We start from the raw sequence: 22,583 nt of genomic DNA on the forward strand, positions 1-22,583 counted from the left end.
GACCAAAATAAGACCTCGGGAGTTACATGAACCACACCCCGAGTGGATCCTGCATATAACTTTAAGCTAGTAAAATTGGCGTTTTATTTCATTCAAATACTATGTTCTTCTTACTAAAGAACACACAGATTGGTGTAGTATGGTATATGCAATACACCGCGCTAGAAGAGATTAGCGTAGACTTGGCAGTTCCACATTGACGGCATTCTGACTAGAGAGGGTAGCAGTGGTTGATGTCACCCGTTTCATTTCTTGCAATATTGTACTCCGTATGTTGAAACAATCGCTAACATACAATTTGATCGTAGTAAAGCTGGTTATACTAATTGAAATAATTTTGTGACTAACTATCATTGGATAGAAGACGTAAGGGATATGTTATGTTGTAGATGCGAAATGCTCAATGACGACGGTGGAAAGGTCCACCCAGCTGAAGAACTGCGGACGCCCATCACCTACCCTATTAGAGGTCCCTAGCAGTAGGGAAATTGGATTTACTGTAGTTTGAATGAACTATGGGAATTTGAAAGTCTTGGCAAGACCCTCGAATTCCATAAATATCTTTGAACACTCCTGTAGACGATGTTCATCACCCAACATATCCCTAAAAGTCCTCTACAACACTAAGCAATCAACATGCATTTCTACTCTATCTTCGTCGCTACCGTTGCTTTGATGGTTTCTACTGCCTCTGCCAGCGAGGAACACTGGCAAAAAGCCACTTACGACTGCCTCAACGTCTGCCACGAATCGTCGAACACCTTCAGGTGTCCTCCCGGGACCCAAAAGACCCAGCTTTCTAACGTATGTTCCACCAATGATGGCCTGTTTTATCATTACACACGACTAACATTGAAATTAAATGCGCTATAGGGCTGCTGGACCTGCTGCGACAATTCTTAAACCGGGCAAGGATGAAAAGTAAATTGTGTACTTCTACGATCAGGCTTGGAAGATAAGGGGTCACATTCAATTTGCGATGGAAATGCTCTGTTCTTACCAAATGTTAGCCAGTTATGTTATTCAATCATTTAACTAGGAACAATCAAAAAGTAAAAGTGGTGGCACCAGTTTTGGGACACACTGTACTTGAAGCCTACTACTACTTCCGCTGCTGCTGCTTCTGCTATTATTAAATATATGTGTTTGGTAAGGTAAACCAACCTCCGATTAATAGTGCTTTGAGTTTCTTGGGTCTATAAACGCGAGGGGGACTATTAGCTTCTCGGGCTTGAGTCCATTTTTTATACCTCAAATGAGCGAACCGACCATGACGTGGAGTATAAGTTGGATCTAGGGAAGTATAGATGTAACTAATTCCTTGCAAAACCCACTCTCTATCCATTAATCCGATAATGAGGTCAAATAATACAACCTTTCTTATTTGTATTTTGCTGAACTATCATATGGCCCAAATTTCATGACATCAAGCAATCCCTCATTGCAGTCCCAGATGTTCGCGACAGAACTTCTTACTTTCCTCGCACACATCAAATCCATTGATCCACATTCTACCACCAGGCTCAAATGTGCTCTTACAAGCGGGATCAGGCGTGGGTCTCTCCCGGATCATCTTCTCTCTAACCTTCTCAGGTCCAAGCTCAGCCAACTGTGCGCGCTGCTTATCGCGAATAGCATTCCATTTCTCATCTCGTGCAATCTGACGTTCCCCATCCGGAAGTGTCATGTCACTGGCATTGCCACGGCTGATACTGCGTAGGTGATCCACACGAGCCTGTCTAAACTGGCTCCAAGCACCCATCACCTTCGGCAGATCCTCTCTCGACCTCAGATGTCCCACAAACTCCGCCAGACTCGCTGCATCCTCTATCGCCATTCCAGCCCCTTGCGCAGCGTGAGGAAGAAGAGCATGCGCCGCGTCCCCAACTAGCGCTACCCTTCCAGATGTACTGACATAGCTGGGAATAGGAGGTACCTCGCCCAAGGTCCAGGAAACGCACTCGCCGTCTTGAACGAGCGAGGCCAGCGCTCGAACTTCCTCACACCAATCAGATACAAGACCGCGCATCGTCTCGACGTTGGCAGGGTGATTCCAAGACCCAACGGGCACCCCTTCGCTCGCCCGTGGAACACCAACAACAAGATTATAAAACTCCTCCGAGGCAACCGTATACCCCAATACGAATACGTTGGGCCCCACCCATGATTTCGCCTCCGGGGAAGCCATAAGCGGCGCAGTGATTGGATCAGAGAGCATTCTCGACCGCGGTATCACAGCGCGGTAGTTATGTTCCCGATAAGCTATGGGGGACACATCCTTTGACGCGGGCAAGCATCGCCTGGCTCGAGACCAGATCCCGTCTGCTGCGACCGTGAAATCTGACTCGAAGAGCTCCCCGTCTGTCGTGTGGACAGTCCCAGTCTCATGGTCCACGGATTTAACTGACCTACCAAATAGAACGGACACGTTGGGCAGCTGTTTCACCCGTCCATAGAGCGCTTGCTGCAGGTCCGGTCGGTATATCTGCCATTGGGGCCAGCCGTAGATCCATGTGCTGGCGGGGTTGTTCATGTTGAAGGACAATTCTGTGTTATCCTCCCAGCGGCGAATTGACAGGTGGGAGGATTGGAAAGCAACTTTTTCCAGGGCCTGCGTTAGGCCCCATTTGTGTAGGACGCGAGTGCTGTTTGCGAAAAGCTGCAATCCTGCGCCGAGCTCGCTTAGGGAGGGGTTTGATTCTAGGACTGTAATCTGGTGGTCGGGATTTATGTCTGAGAGCGCAATTGCTGATGAGAGACCGGCCATCCCACCCCCGATAACCGTGATTCTCAACGGGATACCTGGTGGATTTGAAGACATATTGATTTGCATGCAAAAGCACAATTGAATGATCCTAGGTTCCAGGAGCTGCCGTTCGGGATTTCGGGGTTATTGGCGGAGGGACGAATTCCATGGCCGAGGATACTTAAGTTCCCCCCACGAATATCCGCGATCGGCCCTAACCAAATACAGCGGATGCCTTATAAGAAGGGAATTCTGCAAACTTCTGACCTGTATAACAAACCGCCAGTGGCGGCAAGCACATGGGCATAGTCTATGTTGTACATATGTTGTAGGTCTTGAGCGACCGTGGTCTTCGTCTCTGTTTCTCCCACTGAATTATTTTTTATATTGTTCTAGTGCTGCAAATCGTACATTTCCTTTTACGATTCTAGTGGTCTTACGTTTTTACCTAGTTCTGGCCCAACATAACCAGGTTGACTTTGTTGGGTCTAAATCGAAGACTTGGTATCGTGATCGCTTTCTCCCGATTCTCCCCAACGAACTGACCGACATCGGTCTGGCGTGTTCAACGAAATTTCCAGCTTCAGCATTTACATATGCGGCCTGTGCTAGCTCTGTAATTCATACTCTGCAAAATGACGTCAATTATAAATACCGTATTGATATATTATTTTTGTGATGTATAACCTACTGTGGGTCTATCACTGCCGAGATTGAAATTCGCCAATATCGTATTAAAGATTGAGGGCGTACGGAGTATAACATAGGAGTTTGCCAAAACTGGGTCAATATTTCAGAGCGAAACCTATGTGGCGGTGGTAGTCTGATTGCAAATTTGACATGGAAACAATACTGGATACGTCTGTTCCCAGCTGTTCACAGATGTATTAGTTTGTATCTTGTATGGACATTTACTGAGAGGTTTGGAAAATGTGTAGGCTTAGTATACAATTCAATACTGAGCGACAGATATAGATACCTATCGGTATTATGCGCTGCCCCACTGTGGGTACCTATAGGTAGGATTATAACACGATCTGCAAGTTCAGCTCTCGCCTAAAAAGAGTATAAAAAAATAAAAGAAAAAGAGGAGTGAGCTGTGCTAGGTGGCTGGCTGAAATAGTTAATCGGATCTGCAGGTTCAACTCTCCTAAAAAAAAGATTTTAAAAAAGAGAGAGAGATGAGCTGTCCATGTCCTACGTGGCTACACTGAAATCTGGCCAATTCATATTGTATCCTCAGGGGTCGGAAAATAATTATTAGTAATATTAGTGCTTGAAGACGCCTAAAGGTGTCTCATTAATTAACTAGTTAGTCACAACATAATTAGTTATATGGTATGTGATATTTCACACAAACGATCGACTATTAACAGATCCAAAACTAAGAGTTATATGTAATTTGAAATAGGTACAAAGAATTACGACACTCATATTTGATGCGGCTGGAGTTTTGGTATATTCCTGGCCAGACAGTGTACTGCAGTATGGTTAAATATGATATAGTTCCTATAAATATATATATCGTACGATATCTAAAAGACAGCCTACATAAATTGAGTTGACGTCCAATCTAGTATAGTCAACTTCATAGAGGCTTAACAGCTTAGACACAGTCAAGAATTGCATTCGATGAATGTACTGCTACTGACATGAAGTGAGTGGCAGGATGCCTTCGAAAGATTCCAAGGTTCTTTCTGTTAACTATGGCCTCTCAATACACCAAAAAAGTGACAAGGGAAAGACAATCAATTTCTTTTTTTATAATTTAAACCAACCATACTTCGTTGTTAAAACACCCCCTGTATTCAATGATTCGGTCTGAAGAAATAAGACACAAAGTATCTGTCCTCAACACCACCCAACGGCTGGCTCACTCGATGGACTGGGGAGTGCAAGCGACCTCCGGTCTGATCTTGCAGATAGTTTGCGAGGTTGACCAAGACACGATTCGGTTTAGGATCTATCCATAACCACTCTTTCGTTTCCTTGGTGCGCATCTGACTAGCCCATTTCTCGCACCAGAGCAAGGTGATCGAGCCAGAATCGGTGTGGGTAGTATCGGGTACATCAGAAAGGGATGCCTTGGTTGGACCAGAGACGAACTTTATTCCCGAGTCGCTTTTCACGTCGGGGCGATGAGCAGTTTCCAGACTCGAGGGTTCACCAAGACCAAGGCTATCGGAAATGCTGCGGAGAAGTGTGCGTACAATGGTGTCGCAGATATTGGAAAGATCTAGTATCTCCTCAGCGTGTTCTGCGAAGGGGCTCGGCAAAGTCATTCGGTTCTGTTCATCTCGTGGGATCTGGGAGTGGTCAGGTACCACGCATCAAACATTCATGGGTATACTTACTTCGAAAGATTCAATGCCGGCGCGTTTGTAGCTGTTGAGGTGTTAATATCTGGACATCTGACTCGAATCACTACAGGTTGACACACCCCTGAATGACATCCTCTTGAAATGCCTTCATCTTCTCTTCTAATGGCTTGGCAAAATACTCATGCGAGGTCCGGTAAGAGGTTTGGAGGGCTCTTGAGACTTTCTCCGAGAGGTCATCGTTGAAAGTGACATAGAAGAATCCCTGAGACTCCGCTGCCTTCAAAACCTTGGCCATCTCGAGTTGATCCTTCGCAATGACACTTTCCAATCTGATTTCTTCGAGCTCGGCGACGTCCAAAGACTGGTCTCCCACAAGCATGGTCGTCTTCGAGTGAGCGGAAGTCGTAGTTTGAGACATGGTGAGCCGATCGCAATGGTAGAACTCGAGTGGAAGGTTTGTTTTGCAATTGAGCGATGGGCAGTTGATATGAGAGATAGGTAACAAGTCTATTTGGTTAACGAGTGTACATATGTACGAATGTGGGGTGCCAAACAAGTGTATTACCGTAGATCGGCGTTTTGGGTAGTAATATGCAGTTAAGGGAGAAGATCGACACAACAATAACTTAATCGATGAGTTTTCCGGATCATGGCTCTGGTCTCCAAAAACATTGCATCATCTGTGCTTTAGTTAGCTGCTTATCGTCAAGTTCGAAGTTCGAGGACCGGACATGATCGCAATGTGATGGGTTGTTCATATGCAAGCCACGAGTGTGTCGTAAGTGTGTCTATTGGACTGCAATGCACCCACCATGCGAGTATCAGACATGCAGCTATGAGATGACACATTGTATCTGCCAAGGTTTGTACCATGAACATGTTGTAGGTTGACAGGTTCCCTTTGCAGGTACAACATCCACCATAGTTTCAGCTGAGGGTGGGGAGTTTTGATAATTACCCAATTTTCTAATTTTCCAGTAATAAAAGATTTTCGATGTCTCTTCTTTATTTTCAGAAGGAAAAAAAATTGATAAAAAAAAAAAAAAAAAAAAAAAAAAAACCACAGGGAAAAAAGCCCTTTTTGTATTGTAAAATGTTTGCAGCGACCTGCCTAATCTTGTATGTAGCTTAATTTCTCGCGTATTTAACTATTTCTGGTTTCCTTCTCTCCTTCGTGTGATAATTTATCGGGATTGTTGCCTTCATTGTGATTTCGAAAAAGAAAAAGAGTATTGTCAATTGTGCTCCAATCATCCACTATGTTGCCCTCCAGCGAACTACACGGACCTCCCCTTCCCGACGGCGAAAAGACTCTCCACGAGGTGTTTTATCAGAATGTCATGAAATATCCGGATGTCATGGCTCTTGTCAGTACCAAACAGGCTTCTACTCTCTACGGAATCCAAAACCTGCACAATGCCACTGCCGAGCATGAAGTGGACTATCTACGATGGACGTACCAGGACCTTGATCGCGCTATACAACGATTTGTCATCAACTTACGACGTCGAGGCCTGAAAAAAGGTGATCCATTGATTATCTTCATGCCAAATACCGCCGAATATGTCATTGCCACGTGGGCTGCATACCAGATGGGCTGCGCCTACGTTCCAATCAATCCCAGGGGTCTATCCAACGACAGGGAAATTCGGCATATGTTACAAACTGCGACGAAGGGATGTCAGTCAGATTTCATGGCTATCATTGCCGGAACATCCGATATGTGTACGCGTATTGAAGAGTTGACGTCCGAGTTCAATTGCCTCAGGATATTGGTCGAAGGAGACGTGGACGGCTGGACACCGTTTAAGGAGCTGATGGACAATCCAGCACCGGAGTCGGAGTTGCAGCAAGGCCTTTGCCAAAATTATCACTCAGATCTCTCGGATCAAACAATATTTTTCACCAGTGGAACGACATCTCTCCCGAAAGGTTGCATTATGCCATCGGCCTATGGCTTTGCGGCCGCCTCATGGTGGCGCCAAAGCAGTGTTCCTATGATGCCTGGGGATCGGGCCTTATTTACATTGCCAAATAACCACGGATTTGGCTGGCTAAATATTATCGCTCCATTCCTCAATGCAACCACTGTTGTGCTCCCAGGACCTAGGTTCGTTGCAGAGGATGTGATAAAGGCCATCCAGGTGGAGCGAGTGAACCACGCTGGATTGGTGCCAACTATGCTTCATGCCCTGGGCAACACTTCACTTGGAAGTGAAAAGTTAAGTTCCCTTCAACGAATTGTCATGGGAGGCTCTCCCCCAACCGGAGAGGTCATCGGAATCTGCCTCGACACCTTAGGTGCGTCCGGTGTGGAAAACCTCTACGGTATGACAGAAGGCATTCTTGTGGCTTCTGGCATCGTGACCCAGGCCAGCGATCTTATCAAAGACGGAGATGTTTCCATCGGAACACCGCTACCTGGGATGTCTGTCCGCATATATACCAAGGATAGTAAGATGCTGGCTCGCGCTGGAGAATCTGGCGAGATGCACTTCTCAGGTCCAAGTCTGATCGATGGATATGTCGGAGGAGTCGATGGTAACTTTTACAACGAGGCAGATGGTTGTCCTTGGTTCCGCACTGGTGATAAAGCCTTCATTGGTAGCGACAATCGTCTCTACCTGATTGGGAGGTACAAAGACACCATCATCCGGGGAGGGGAGAACATTGAACCATCGGCCATCGAAGCGGTTCTGGGTCAAATTCCAGACATCAGTGTGTTTTACCCCCAGATTGTACGCGCAGCGGACAATGTTGCCGGCGAAGTACCTGTTGTCGTTGTGAATCAGGAAGTTGATGATTCCACGGCAAATCAAATCAAGGACACCGTCTTGGCGCAGATGGGAGATCTTTATGTTCCGGCAGATGTGATATCGATCCAGACGCTGGGACATGAAGATTACCCGAAAACTATGGCTGGAAAGGTCCAGAAGACCAAACTGGAAGATCTGGTCAAGGCGTACAGGGAGCGCCAGAATGCACAGGACAATTGTCGTATCGACGGGCCCATTTCAGGCCCCCAGGTGATGGAATCATTATGCATGGCGATTGAAAAGGAGAAAAGAATCTCTATTGATCACTCTCGTCCCATGATTGAGGTGGGAGTTGATTCAATTTCATCCATCGCAATTCTTAAGCGCGTCCAGGCCGAAACAGGCGTGTCGTTACCATCATCTCTGTTCTTCACCCAGGCAACGGTCGGTGCAATTTGCCAACAAATCAGTTCTATTTCAGACACAGCGGACTTTGCTCATTTCGCACCCCTCATGGAGGACGGTCCTCGCAATGTGTGCTTTTCGGTCCTCCTCCAGGGGACCCCGAGGGCAGGCGTTCCCTCCCTTTTCATCACCCCTCCAGGCTCGGGAAATGCTTTCGTGTACAGCACACTGCCCAAGTTCTTCAACGACTATGCAGTCTACAGCTTTGGCTCTCCATTCCTCATGACCAAATCAGAATCCTCTTGGACGATAGAAGAAACGGCCACCATTTATGCCAACACCATGCTCAGCATTGATCCATTCGGCCCATACATGCTATGCGGCTGGTCAATGGGAACGGCCACGGCATATGAGACCGCATACCAGCTTCACGAGCGGGGCAAGCAAGTCCTGGGAATAATCATGCTGGACTTGTCATTGCCTCGGAAGCCCTCCAGTATCCCAGATGCAACCGTCGACCTGTTTGAAATGATGGGCGTGTTCCCCCCGATTCGTCGCGAAGGAAAGCCCGACGTGGAGATTCCTGCTTTCAGAAAGAAGCATCGAGTCGCAGCTTATTACGCGAAAATGAATTATGTGCCTCGTCCCTTCAACACAGGAAATGCAAGCCGACCGCGGATATATGTTATCTGGGCCGGGCATGGCAACCATGACAGAATGGCAGACATGGTGCTCGAAGCATTGGAGCTTGTGAAGAAAGAAGGACCAGGGACAAAGCTGAAGCTTAGCGATGAATGGCTTCAAGCCCCGCGTGAATCCTTTGATGCTGGTGGCTGGGACGAAATGGTTGGACCGGAGTATGTGGAGTGGGACATTGTTGAAGACGCAGATCACGACACGCTTATAGAGTCAGAAGAACTGGTGAGTCTCGCGTTATTTGCTCCTTGATTGTATCCGCGACTGACCAAGCATTTATAGGTTGTTTTAACGAAGGGGTTGATGGAGAAGGCAGTGGATAAATGGGTGCGAGAACTGGAGATTATGCCCAACGGTTCAGGTTGAAACAGTTGGAGCGTATTTCACAAGCCATACTGGCAAGAACAGATTCTCAGAGTCCAGCTGGAGAAACCGGAAAGTTCCTTCCATTCAGCTCAATGGTTAATATCTAGCAGTCCCTCGATATTTATACCCATGTCTGGGCTATTGAATTCATGTCGTATAAACTTTTGCCACCCGGGCAAATACATATGTACAAGCAAAGTCCTGCACTTCTCCACGTCAACGTGGTTACGATCATCGGGGGTCGGGAAAGCTCCTACCTATCTGCCCTCATAACAAATTTGTAGTACGTGGGATCGAAAATCAATCTGATACAGCGCACCTGGCAATCAAACCATGGAATATATCTCAATTTGCCTCGGACTTGCTGCTCTCAACACTCCATCCCCAAAGTCCAAGTCAAGTATCTAATATTCTAAAGCATTCCATGCTTCAGTAGCCGTAGATGCATATGACTACATATGTTCTACAACATAATTTCAAATGAGAAGATCAACTGCAACGGCATGGTGGTTAGACTTCAACAAAGCCCACAGAGCCCACAGCCCACAGCCCAACCCAACCCAACCTACCAAATGGGCTGGGTTTTGGGGCCATGCTTCGGGCCCATGCTTCGGGCCCATGCTTCGGGCCTGTCGGTTGGCCTTGGGCCCGGAATAAAAGCCCACAGGGCTAATGGGGGCCCATTATGAGCCAAACGATACCAAACATGCCAATTTACCGTAGGTACATAATTAATACATTCTTTCCAGGTTTTTGGGGGTTTTAAATTACCCTCTGAGCTACACATAAAGTAGTAGATAATTTACATACTAAAAATACTCATACATACCATCACAGTAAATAGAGGTACCACAGGTGTTGCTGCAGATGAGTACATTAATATCCTTTAGATAACATATAGTTATATATCTTTTTATACTGAACATACAGGTTGGTATACATGTAAAATATAGCCATTGATGCTATTTTATACGTGCTAAAACTGTATTTATGTACAGAAATGGTATTAATGCCCTGTGGGTTGGGTCGGGCTTCGAAGGCCGAACCCACAACCCACAGCGGGCTGGGCTGTGGGGCGAGGGCTTGGACCCATTTGTGGACTATCTCGAGGTCCAGGTACGGAGGTATATGCAACCGTGAACGCGCAGAATAATAATTTTCAAGGCGTTCGGTGGGCAGAGGAGTGGACAGAAGAGTGGCAAAGAAGGACGTGGGCTAGCTGCGGGTTGGTTTGAAATACTATGGAGGCGCTAGCCGACACACTTGTTTATCTCCGTATGTCTCTCGCTTTTGCGACTCATTGGCGCTGGGACGGAGTTTTCACACTAAGTGGATTAAGCGCCCGCATGGCAATTACGCAAAGAGGTAGCCCCGATCGGCGATTAGTGACTTGTAACATTCCTTCTAGTTATATGCATGGAGAAGTGGTGAGACCAACCTTGGAAGAACATGAACTCCGGATGCATGTGCCAAGACCCATCCTCTCTGACCGCTTCGTGCCAAAGGACCGTGCACGGTGTTGCACGGAGTCGGGTGGAGTTTGTGATCTATTTACTTGCAGCATCGCGATCTGCATCGATATGCGATGCAATATGTGGGGTTTCCCACTTCACGAAATCCACAATTCTTTACTCCGTATTTGGACGGTCTTCGTCTCACAGCTGAACCTCCCGAGCTGAACCTCCCCCAAGTCGCAACCGGGAGGTACTATTCTCCACCTCAGCTAGCCACAAGTTTTGGAATGTGTACCCCTGTAAACTAAATGCCGATCCTCCAGGATGAAACGTAACGAGGGACGCAATTCAGTTTCTCGAGGATTCATTCCCTTGTGGTCTTCGAGGACATTGTCGATTATTATTTAGGTCCGCGCTAGTTAGTTAGTTATTGTATGCAGGCGACATGTGGGAAAGGGAATTGATAATAATAGTAAATTACCAGGTATTAGAATACAGATACTGCATGATACCTGCTGCACCTTGTAATTTTTTCTTTAGGGCGCAAACGCCAGAGTTGATGCATCCAGGGGAATGAATCAAAGAACTCTGCCAAATTATTAAACTTACCCTCCACTTGCTTAAGTGCAGAGAGAATCGCGAAATCTTGCTTGGTCGCCATACCTCTCTATCCAGCATGACGAAACAGGAATCTCCCAATATTGCCAGTCTGACTACAAAGGCTGTGGCAAGTATTGATGTATACCAAGCAGCCAACACCGAAGAGGCGCGACAGGATGCACTCGCAAGTGCCGTGAGACTAGTGAGAGCTCTCGAGACTCCAGCAGACGCAATCTACAAGCTATTTGCTTCGGTATGAACTGATCTTCAGTACTTGATCTATTCACTGCTAATGTTTGGATCCAAAAGCCTGCTATTCTGATGGCGGTTAAGACCGCCAATGACATGGGTATCTTTACAATTTTGTCTGAGAAGCGCTCTGCGGTCACCTGGGAAGAGTTGGCTGCACCTAAAAATGCCGATATCCAACTTGTTGGTAAGCATTTGTATAGACATGAATCTTGTTGCACACATTGACCATTTTGGTAGAACGTATAATGCGTGTCCTTGTTTGCAATGGCTTCGCTAGTGAACTGGGTCCCGGCCAATATGCGTCTACCGAACTATCAAGCAAGATGACAGAGAGGAAGACGATTGGGACAATGGACTCACTGTTAGTATCTTCTTATCTGTACAACAACTGCCACCCCCGACCTGTTCTGACCAAACACGATCAATTTAGCTTCATGGACTTTTTACCCATCATTCAGAAAACACCGGAATTCTTCCAAAAGTCTGACTACAAGAACCCTGGAGACCCCATTAATGGGCCATTTCAACATGCCTATAACACAGCTGGTTCTTGCTGGGACTGGCTAGCCAAGAACCCAGATGCATTAGATCGTTTTAATACTTTCATGGAGGGCGGTCGAGATGACACCTCTCACTGGACTGACTGGTTCCCCGCTCAGCAGCAGTTACTGGATGGAGCGTCGACCGATTTCCCGCTACTTGTTGACGTTGGTGGAGGTCGTGGTCATGACCTCCTCGGATTCAAGCAAAGATTCTCCATTGGGGCAGGGAGGCTTGTACTTGAGGATTTACCTTCGGTTATTGAGGATATTCAGAAACTCGACAGTGCGATTCAGAGAGTCAAACATAACTTTTTCGAGCCTCAGCCAGTCAAAGGTTAGTGATGCTTCTTTTCTGTTCGCCAATTGTCTAACACAGGCTACAGGTGCCCGCGCATACTACTTCAAGCATATCATGCACGATTGGTCCGATGATAACTGCAGGGTGATTTTGAAACACACCACCGCTGCCATGGAGAAGGGGTTCTCAAAGATTTTGATTGAGGATTACATTGTTCCGGACACTAATGCCGGTGCAAAGGAGGCGATGACTGATATGATTGTCATGGTATGGTGTCCAGGAATTGAACGGACTCGTCGGAGATGGATAGAGCTTTTGGAGTCAGTTGGATTGACAATCACAAACTTCTGGCTACCTCATGGGTATCACAAAGGCATCATTGAAGCCGAACTACAAGGGAGGCCCAAGGGCTCTGCAGAGGTTTGAGGCGTTTAGTATCTGGCGGGCTGTGGGTGCACTCATATAGCTTCATTTACATAGCTCAGCAGGAGCTTACCCAATACACATCCCATCTGAGCTTCAACCTCTCTTCCCGCCCGATATTGGCATCTGGACCGACGGAGTTCAATGAAGTTACTCAACCATCATTCATAGGTTACTACACTCAATTTATGGAAAATCGTGGTTGTATATGGTTGGTGAAGAAAGTCAACGTGATTATATTCAAGGATCGGTGAAGCTATTGAATGAGGGAAGACCTGCCATAGGAGGAATCAATTAGGAAACCTTCGAGTTCAGAACAAGGATCCTCAGAAGGTATCCGCATGTCCAATTGAATTGATGGACCCCCAAAAAGTAGCTGATTCCATGAAGCAAAGGGCTTAATACTATGTCAATACATGATATAATATTTTCTGAAAACCGGACATGCAAGGAAACATTTTTTAAAAAAAAAGAAAAAGAAATATTACATATTTGCCAGATTGAATCAACCCTAGACGATGAAATCCATCAAGAGAGTACTGGCGAATTGAAGGGGCTACATGGCCCTTTCCACAACTTTCCCTTAGAGTTCGATCTCCTCCGTCCGCCGTCTGACACGGGCCTTCAGGCCCGGATGAGCGACATGAGTGTACCCACGTTGAAACCATGCGCCTTCGTCAGGAATAATGACCGAAACGTCATACTTCATAAGCACATTGCAGAGAAGTATCTTTTGCATATAAGATGCGAAAAACCTCCCGGGACAGGCTTGAGATCCGTGGCCAAAACTGAAATGGTCTGGAGACGTTGACGTAAAGTTGTATGCTGCCTGGTTTGCAGAAGAATCTGCCTTTCGGCGCAGATTGAAAAACCGGTAACCATCAAATTGATCGCCATCGGGCCAGATCGATCCATCAATGACGTGGCAAGCAGATACCATAAGCGGGGTTCCTTTCGGAATAATGAGTCCGTCGGGTAGGACGACCTTCTCCAAGGCGATTCGTTGCATCAAAACTGATATCAAAGGTTAAGGAAGGCCTTCTGGAGTATATATGTGGGTGAGACTTACGAACAGACTCGGGATGCATACGCATGGTCTCTTTCAGGACGCTGTCCATGAGCACTAAACCTTGTAAGGTATTCTTGTTGAAGCCCTCATTCCCAACCACGTTCACAATCTCAGAACGGAGATCATTTACAAGCTGATCGTTTGTAAAAACCGAGTGAAGGACATGAGTGAAAAGTTCGCCGCCTCCGTCATATGACACTAAGCAGAGAGCAATTAACATGGACGCAAGCTCATCTGATCGACCTTCCATCTTTTGATGTAAGAAACTTAGCGGGTTTTTGGAATCGGTGTCCAATGACTGTGCATCTAACTTTTTCTTCAAAGGCTCCAGGAGGGTATTGATATGCTGGAAAAGGGCCTGAAGCTTCCTACAATTGGGAAGGAAAGGTGCGACCCAGCGCTTTGCCCATTTTGGGAAAGCTCGAAGTTCATATCCCGCCAAGGCTGACAATGCGACGTACTCCGAGCTCGCATTTATCCACTCGGGATTCCGATAGAAGTCCTTGTCATTGATAAATGTCCTAGACATTATGTGTCCAAACATCTTCCAGACGGAGTCTTTCAACATAACCTCGTGGAATTCTGATCGATTTATCAGCTTCAATTTCAGACACAAATTCAATGTCTTGGGTCATGGGGTCGTACCTGGCTTATCAGTCCAAACCTGATCAAGGGCATAGTCAGATTCTTCATTAAGCGGCTCGGTAAAAGTGCCTTTTCTAAAGTCAGCTTGGTTCTTTTGCCTTGAAAAAGTCAAGACATGACAAGTAAAGGTAGATGAGATGGGGGAAAGTCTAACCCAAATGGCGATTAAGTGAATGCTTTGTAACGGCATGTAAAATCTTCTTATCGCTTGTCATTGATTCCATTGGCTCAAAACCATGCACGCCATTGACAAGTTTCTGTTTTCATGTCAGCTTTTGATTTCTCCAAAATGATATTTGGACATTTTCCTTACATCCTCAAGCGCTGTGATGAAATCCAGACGCTTTTCATTCCGGAGCATCTCAACGTATTTGCCAGAGAGGATTAGGCGATATCTAGAATCGGTATAGAGATAGAAAGCATCTCCATACTGCTCGGGGGTAAGCAAAAATTAGAAAATAAAAACCTAATATACCAGAATTGGAACATGACAGACCTTCTTCAAGCAGGACCTGACAATGCCGAGGCAATCATCCCGGATTCGCTGTCTAGCTTTGCCATTGCCTATCTCATACCACCTCCGGCCAATAACTGGCAGCCCAGAGGGGTTCTTAAGCTCTGTGGATTTCCACCAGTACCATAAGGTAAGGATAATAACACCATAAACGATATAAGGTGACCTGATTTCGATATCTCGAAGTTTCGAAATTGGGTCCTCTAGATGAATGGACATTTCAAAGCAATCCCTAGCAATGTGGTGTTATTTGAATGTTTACCTTGGGAGGGAGCAATGAAGTAAGATATTTGAGTGAAATAACAGGACCCAGGCAACCAGTCCTACTCGAAAGGCGACAGGTGGAACTGCCAAGTCTACGCTAATCATTGCTAGCGCGGTGTATTGCATATACCACATACACCAATTCGGAAGTTCTTTAGTAAGAAAAACCAAGTATTCGAATGAAATAAAACGTCAAAATTACTAATTTAAAGTTATATGCAGAGGGTAGAATATATTTTTTATTCCCTTAAAATAAGTGTAATAGTTAGGCAATAAATAGTTAACTAGTGATTGACATTATGTACATCTTTACGGTAAACTTGTATATGTTACGGCTCTAGTTATAATACGCTAAACATCCAACGTTTTCATTTTAAAATTCCACAAATACTCCTACAATGTACAGCTGCAACCCTGCAGCTTCCAAGGTTTCCGCATTCAGCATTGCAGCCTATATTTTGACCCCGCCGTTTTAAAGCTAGCTCTGAAGTGTATGCTGTACCAACATTTGGAAAGTAAACTCCTAAGAGGTGAAACTTTTGTATTGACTAGTATTAAATACTATGCAATATAGAAGTGGCGGCACTTAAGACGGGTGGCCCAACTGGCCCCTTGGCGCCCCATAATGTAGCTTAGATCGATCTATCTCAACCTCAGCTAACCACCCCACATGCGACATGTGAAGATCGCACCTAAAAGAGGCCAGTATGTGGAAACCTCATTTGATCTATCGCAATTTTGCAGGTATGCAGACGCCGTACTCCGTACTCCGTACATGACTCCAATTCCACTCTTTCCTACCTAGGTAGTCTTAGTCCGGTTATCGCAGTTCTGAAATACCCAGGTCCTATGGCGTTTAATTGCATATGTTCGCTGTCTTCCGAAGGATTGGGCATACATTAAAAAATTGGATAATACTTGACTTGGTCCATTATTCTCTGACCTTCGCCTCCAATTTCCCGTTCATTTGCCTTAATTAATAAGGCCACATCAGGGTGCCTCTTCAGACTCACAAAAATTGTCGACACTTGACCTTGAAACCTTGATAATGGACGTTTCTCAACTTATTGAGTCGATTCAATTGGCCACTTCTTCTGGCAACCTCGAAAGCTTGGACCCCCAGCAGCAAGCTCAACTGTATGAGGCCTGTGATCGACTGAGGAGTCAATGTGAATCTCCTCTAGATAAGACACTCAGGCTTCTGTATACTGTAATTTTTAACCCCTACCCCAGACATTGATTCCTCGGACATGGGCTCGGCTAATGTTTTTCAAGTGCCACCAAGCGATCGCAGTCCGTCTCGCTGTGGATCTGAAGCTCTTCGATGCAATCGTCAAGCGCGCTTCTGAAGATGAAGATGGGAAAGTGCGCGTGGGCCAACTTTCCGAAGATGTGAAAGCAGATCCGAAGCTAGTTGGTAAATATCTATCCCTATCCTCCACTTGAATTGCTGTCTAATTTTAATACGCAATAGGAAGGATCATGAGGTCGCTTGTGCCATTGGATATTCTCAAGCAACATACCTCCGATACGTTCTCATCCACGCGATTCACTACGGCCTATATTTCGACGTCTTGGATGTCCGCAGCAGTGATATTCTTGTAAATACTCTTCTCTCCCTGTCTCAAGGCTCAACATACAACTAACACATCTAGCACTCACTTGTTTCTTTTCGTCTCTCAACTCCCCGAATATTTCAAGGCGAAAGGATGGAAAACACCAGATGATATTGACGACTCACCATGGAATTTTGCATCCGGGTCCAAGTCTGGATACTTTAATTACATGGCATCGAAACCTTATTACCAAGACGCCTTCGACACAGTCATGGCCTCGCCCTACCGTCGCGACGAGACAAGTTGGCTGGATTTCTTCCCCGTTGAGGAGAAGCTACAAGTGGAGAGCCCCTCCGACGTGCTTCTGGTGGATGTCGGAGGTGGTCGGGGGAAGGACCTCCAGATCTTCAGCGAGAGGTTCCCCGATTTGCCTGGAAGGCTTGTTCTCCAGGATTTAAGCCATGTTTGTGGGACAACAGGTATTCCCGGTGGAATCGAGACACAGGTTCATAATTTCTTTGATGAACAGCCCATCAAAGGCGCAAAGGCATACTACCTCCGCACTGTTCTCCATGACTGGCCAGACAAGCAGGCTGTGATGATCCTATCGAGGCTTCGTGAAGCAATGGCTCCCCATTCTTCGCTACTGATTCATGAGAAGGCCATGCCGGAGACTAATATTCCATGGATGGCTGCGATTGGTGATATGACGATGATGACTGCTTTCTCGTCGCTAGAACGAACCAAGAATGAATGGGAGACACTATTGAAGCAGGCTGGGTTGAAGGTCAACAAATTTTGGAAGCCCGAGGGCTCTTCCGGACAGCAACAAGTTATCATAGAGTGTGCCATCCAGATATCTGAATGATGCTTCACTGATGGTGTATATAATTGTTGATTTCGGATGTGAGCATACGGAAGTTCGATTTTGGTTTTTATGTGCCACAAAAGGCGAACATTACACGGTGATAAAAAGAACGAACGACTGGAGGCAACTCGACTCTACAAACGGTTTTACTTCCATCTCAGATTTATTAGTCTCTGTAACTCAACTTCTTCAACAATCAACCTCACATTGCACCATGCACTTCTAGCTATCCTGAAATGTTCGCTAAGATGCTTGAGCAGCAGCATAAAGCAAAAATGTTGGATGATGCCAAACTTACTGGAAAGTCTCAGACGGTTTGAACGGGTGGTTTGAATGGAAGGCATGCTTTTCGCTTACTGTTTAAATCTTTGTCTTCTATAGAGGAACTTTGGACTTTGTGATTGTTTGACACATTGAGGAAGGGCATACGTACAGACATACTGTTTCCAGGTGCATGGCCTATAACGGGGTAGAAGAATCAATGTCTTGTCTCTATATGCTAAGACTAATTTTTCTTTGAAATAGGTTGGACCTAGTGGAACCACAGACTACATATGTATAGGAAAATGGTGTGCTAAGGTAGGGGGAGGGGGACTAATCGTATAACGAACCCCGCTTGAACCATGTAATATATCTAATACGTCCTGCGTGATCAAAAATTCCAGTCAGATGCTGAAACATTCTCCGAATGTCTCCCTAAAACTGTGATTGGAGAGACCCTCATGATCAATGCTCTCACGAGCCATCCCGAAGTGGGAAAGACATGGTGCCCTGAGGCTCTACCTGAAACCTTGTGACAGAACAAGGGGGGTTGAATTTGGGCGATTTCAACATGTATGCCACTACAAGTGTCTCATATGCTGTACCTATGTAGTCTGTTGATTTATTCATTCCTACCCCCGCCCCCTTTCCAAAGCTAGTATGAGTAGTTAGCGAATGGACCATCCGCGAATTTCAGAGCACTGTCAATGATATGCGTATCTTTCGGGCTTATTAAATCTTTTCGGTTAACTGTCACGGCAAACCCATGTGCTCTTGATCAAAGAAAGTCCATGCACCCAAATACTCCACTCATCATATTCTCGCTTAAACGTTGTAGTCTCCACTCATGGCGTATAAGATCAGTTGCGAAATTTGCGTCGCGGTTTGAGGTGTGCGCCTGAGACAGAAGAAAGGTTCCACCTGTTAATTACAGCGCAGTGGAGATTGGATGGAAAAAGAAATGGAACAGGGCGTAGGGCAAAAAGCAAAAAAAGAATATGACGAGGGAAGGCCAGAACAACTTTGGTCTCTCGAGCAAAATGATTGGTGCTTATCAAGAGTGGCTTGGCTGAAGGATCGCGTGGTGATAGGTGCTCATGAACCTCCAGGGCCTGCACGTATGGTCTATTTGTTGATGACCATAGATCGAGAGGAGCTAGTGCCTGAATTGATGACTGTGAGATTGTTTGCTCGGTATAAATTGGTGGTATGTTTGATCTCATAGATATCCTACTTGCGGATACTCTCCCGAGCTATAGATACCTACGTAGACATATCTTTGAATATTTCACCTACTAAGAATTTATGAATACGAGCCTCAGGATTAATTTCTCTAGAAAATAGTAAGGATTGGGATCAGGTGCGAGAGTAGGTTTGACTCTCCAAGGTTGGGTCTAACATAGCCAGCCACCATAGCAAGGTTGAGAGAGACAACCCCGTGTCGGAGCGGTGTAGACCCTCCACTTCTAAACTCCACTTCTAAATGCATAGCTGAATGGAGACTAACGGTTGATGAAATTAGTAGCAGAAGCCAGGATAGTTTTATCACTCGGTCAAAGTACAAGAATTCATTAGTGAGGTGTACACATACCTAAGTAGAGGCAGGTATCTAAGCACATATCTACCTAATTATAGGTACCTAAGTAGGTATATCTCAGGATCTATAACAGTCGGCAAACAAAGTTAGCGTTCCCGATGAAACATGAAACGGCCCGCTCCCAACGTTGGAAGCGAGTGGGTACCATCTGGGATACCATCGGGGATATATATGTTGTAGGTAATGTACCCTGCGGGATACACAGTCTATACATGATGCATTGGAATAAAATAAAAAACAAGAATGCTTAAATAGAAATAGAACATGACACTGGAACTTCACATGCCGTTAAAATTTCATGACTAGTGATCAGGTCTCCGGACCTAAAGAGTACTGCATGATCGCGCTTCCTTCCATTCGAAGTACTACATTTATAAACTCCTCTTCCCTCCAGGGCTCGCTGTGTTTATTTTCAAATACTCAGTCTACCCCAACTCTTCACAACATGAACGACCAAAGCCGATCAGATGCCGAAAACTATCCACTTCTCATCGAACAGTGTTTCTCCGAGCCTCGTGCGCAAGGAAACGAGAAGAGCCGCACTTTAAACAATTACTGGACCCGCCTTTGGCAACCTTCACCCTCCTGGGTCATCTGCGTTTTCGCAATCTACGAGTTTATCTTCGGAGTTTTGGCGGTCCCCGAGTTCAATGCAACTTTTGCCTTGATCTGTCGCCAGCGTCAATCACCCAGCCAGACCCACCCAGAACTAGAACAATGTTTCGCCAATACAGACACGCAATCTGACCTTTCCCGATTTCTCATGTATCGCCAAATAATAGCGGGTCTCCTCGGTGCTTTTTCGACCCCAATCCTGGGTTCACTATCGGATCGCGTTGGTCGTAAGCCAATCCTCGCCTGTACCGTTGCCGGTCCTCTTATATACGAAATCCTTATGGTAATAGTCCTCCGTCACCCGGACTCGATAGATGTGCACTGGCTTCTCCTGGGATATGCAATGGAAGGCCTTAGCGGGACGATGATTGCCGGGACTTCGACCTCACAGACCTACATCACCGATCTCACGCAACCCAGCTCCCGGGCGCGGTGGTTCAGTTACTTGCAGGCTTCATATGCCTTTGCTGGGGCGGTTGGGCCTCTCATTTCCAGCTTGCTTCTAAAGATGCCGAATCCATTTCAATCGATCTTTTTGCTTGCTATATGCTCTCATTTATCCCTCTTGCTTATCATCCTATTCGCCTTGCCGGAATCGCGCAAAACAGTCTCTACCGGAGTAACCTTGGACCAACCCCCTGGCGAAAGTTATGTCCGTGTGCTTCTGACGCCGCTCAAGTCTATATGGGAATCGAAAGGGTTTCGAAATAAGAATATGATCATTCTGGCTGGGATAGACATGATCATTTTCGGAAACATGATAGGTCTGCTTCCGCTGCAATTAGCATACCCGGCATTCTTGTTCAAGTGGCAACCGACAACGCAAAGCTTCTTCATATCCCTTTCCTACTCATGGAGCGTTTTGGTGCTGGTCGTTCTATTTCCGCCGATTATGACGCGGTTCCGCCGATGGAATAGGAGACAGGGTGTGCCAAATCTGTCGGCTGCATCCACTTCTGGAGAGTTGGATGCTATCCAGGTGAATCTAGTCTTACAGATGATAGGATATATGGGCATCGCGCTCTCACGGGCGCCTACTCATTTCGTCGTATCGTCTTTGCTTGTTGCATCTACTCTATCCATCAACCCTCTGTTGACATCATGTCTCACAGCACATGTGCCTGACCATCAATCAGGGCAATTGTTAGGTGTTTTGAGCTTTTTTCATGCAATTGCTCGAATTGTGATCCCAGCGCTTCTCAATGCTACGTATAGCCTCACGATAGGAATTTTCCCGGCGCCTTTATTTATGTTGTTATCAATCCTCATTGGGGGCCTATACGTCGCTAGTATATATATAGATAAAAATACACTCTGATATACCCCATAGCCGCGGTTTCCGCGGTTCAATGACAATCCTTTTTTTTTACCCTGAGCCCCACGCCTGAGCAACCACCTTTCTGCTCGAGATAAAACGAACTATATACTAAACAGTATTGAGTATCCACGGCAACTTTTGGACTTTCTGCATTAAGTGGTGGATTCGCTCTTCTGAGAGAGATACTTGATCGTCCCGGTACATTCATGCCCAAAATCTCTAAACTACTCTTTCTATTCTTCATATTCTAGGTGGTTATTGAGATCTTACCCTTGTTCTCGGGGTTAGTACCAAAATAACGCTACTGTTTAACGACGAAAGTGAGATGATATCTATCGGCGGTATGTCTTGCCTTCTTTTTAGATGGCTCACTTACCCTCTCCCTCTTCCCTTCTCCGTATCTATATTTGGTTATTATCTGTAGCCAATAGCAAAACTGCCTATAGATCTTGGTTATCTCTCAATGACATACTTTTCCACACCGGGATGCAACCAAAATCGATCTCATGTTGAGGTAGGGTTGTTTCTCGCCAATGCAACGCAACCATACCAAGCCCGATGAAGATCACCGGTGATCGCATGCAAGCCATGGAAATTCTAGCGTAGCTCTACAATATTGTAGGCCTTTTAGGTGAATCTGAGCGTAGCGTATGACCTGTAGATTCATGCTTCACCGCTACGTAACGTATTTCACATGCGAGCGGCGGAGTCCAAAGCACATAGTAAATGCGATGAATTACAACTTGAGACCTCAACAAACACACCGTTATTTGATTCCATCGTCAAATAGACCACCGTTGTTGAGGTATCAAGTTGTAATTTATCGCGTTTCCTATTGTGAAGTACGTTACGTGTATTCCAGTACTGTACACACTCTCACATGCATGAGTGCATTATGCACGTGTACCACGTGGCTGGCTGAACCCCAACACTGGAGACCGGGGGAGGGTCTTCGGTTGGTGACTTAACTGGGATCGTTACCGGGATCATCCGTCACGCCGTATAGATCGACTCGAA

General features: G+C 45.9%; 8 protein-coding genes across 8 annotated transcripts; 5 read left to right on the forward strand and 3 right to left on the reverse strand.

Moving 5' to 3' along the window:
• Nucleotides 1–636: 636 nt before the first annotated feature.
• Nucleotides 637–925, forward strand: N7516_011103 (uncharacterized protein; the record flags this gene model as incomplete). The annotated part of the gene is made up of 2 exons (XM_057223821.1): nt 637–767; nt 874–925. The coding sequence occupies 2 exons, from the start codon at nt 637–639 to the stop codon at nt 923–925; spliced, it is 183 nt and encodes a 60-aa protein (XP_057068961.1).
• A 513-nt stretch (nt 926–1,438) lies between these two features.
• On the reverse strand, nt 1,439–2,821 carry N7516_011104 (FAD-dependent oxidoreductase; the record flags this gene model as incomplete). Its single annotated transcript, XM_057223822.1, has 1 exon — nt 1,439–2,821. The coding sequence occupies one exon, from the start codon at nt 2,819–2,821 to the stop codon at nt 1,439–1,441; it is 1,383 nt and encodes a 460-aa protein (XP_057068962.1).
• A 1,733-nt stretch (nt 2,822–4,554) lies between these two features.
• Nucleotides 4,555–5,485, reverse strand: N7516_011105 (putative oxidoreductase, 2OG-Fe(II) oxygenase family; the record flags this gene model as incomplete). Its single annotated transcript, XM_057223823.1, has 3 exons — nt 4,555–5,052; nt 5,101–5,131; nt 5,187–5,485. 3 exons carry the CDS (start codon nt 5,483–5,485, stop codon nt 4,555–4,557), a joined length of 828 nt encoding a protein of 275 aa, XP_057068963.1.
• An 841-nt stretch (nt 5,486–6,326) lies between these two features.
• N7516_011106 (uncharacterized protein) lies at nt 6,327–9,290 on the forward strand (the record flags this gene model as incomplete). Its single annotated transcript, XM_057223824.1, has 2 exons — nt 6,327–9,149; nt 9,207–9,290. The coding sequence occupies 2 exons, from the start codon at nt 6,327–6,329 to the stop codon at nt 9,288–9,290; spliced, it is 2,907 nt and encodes a 968-aa protein (XP_057068964.1).
• Nucleotides 9,291–11,420: 2,130 nt separating this feature from the next.
• N7516_011107 (uncharacterized protein) lies at nt 11,421–12,862 on the forward strand (the record flags this gene model as incomplete). Its single annotated transcript, XM_057223825.1, has 5 exons — nt 11,421–11,597; nt 11,654–11,780; nt 11,834–11,957; nt 12,027–12,472; nt 12,522–12,862. The coding sequence occupies 5 exons, from the start codon at nt 11,421–11,423 to the stop codon at nt 12,860–12,862; spliced, it is 1,215 nt and encodes a 404-aa protein (XP_057068965.1).
• Nucleotides 12,863–13,442: 580 nt separating this feature from the next.
• N7516_011108 (cytochrome P450) lies at nt 13,443–14,934 on the reverse strand (the record flags this gene model as incomplete). Its single annotated transcript, XM_057223826.1, has 5 exons — nt 13,443–13,873; nt 13,929–14,510; nt 14,574–14,642; nt 14,728–14,830; nt 14,887–14,934. The coding sequence occupies 5 exons, from the start codon at nt 14,932–14,934 to the stop codon at nt 13,443–13,445; spliced, it is 1,233 nt and encodes a 410-aa protein (XP_057068966.1).
• Nucleotides 14,935–16,021: 1,087 nt separating this feature from the next.
• Nucleotides 16,022–17,775, forward strand: N7516_011109 (uncharacterized protein; the record flags this gene model as incomplete). The annotated part of the gene is made up of 5 exons (XM_057223827.1): nt 16,022–16,095; nt 16,336–16,561; nt 16,627–16,768; nt 16,826–16,952; nt 17,007–17,775. The coding sequence occupies 5 exons, from the start codon at nt 16,022–16,024 to the stop codon at nt 17,773–17,775; spliced, it is 1,338 nt and encodes a 445-aa protein (XP_057068967.1).
• A 2,303-nt stretch (nt 17,776–20,078) lies between these two features.
• N7516_011110 (MFS transporter) lies at nt 20,079–21,249 on the forward strand (the record flags this gene model as incomplete). Its single annotated transcript, XM_057223828.1, is given in 2 exon segments — nt 20,079–21,227; nt 21,238–21,249. The coding sequence occupies 2 exon segments, from the start codon at nt 20,079–20,081 to the stop codon at nt 21,247–21,249; spliced, it is 1,161 nt and encodes a 386-aa protein (XP_057068968.1).
• Nucleotides 21,250–22,583: the final 1,334 nt, after the last annotated feature.

This window comes from Penicillium verrucosum (genome assembly GCF_028828655.1).
Source record: "Penicillium verrucosum strain IBT 35672 chromosome Unknown utg000005l_segment0_segment0, whole genome shotgun sequence".
In the NCBI taxonomy this organism is placed as follows: domain Eukaryota; kingdom Fungi; phylum Ascomycota; class Eurotiomycetes; order Eurotiales; family Aspergillaceae; genus Penicillium; species Penicillium verrucosum.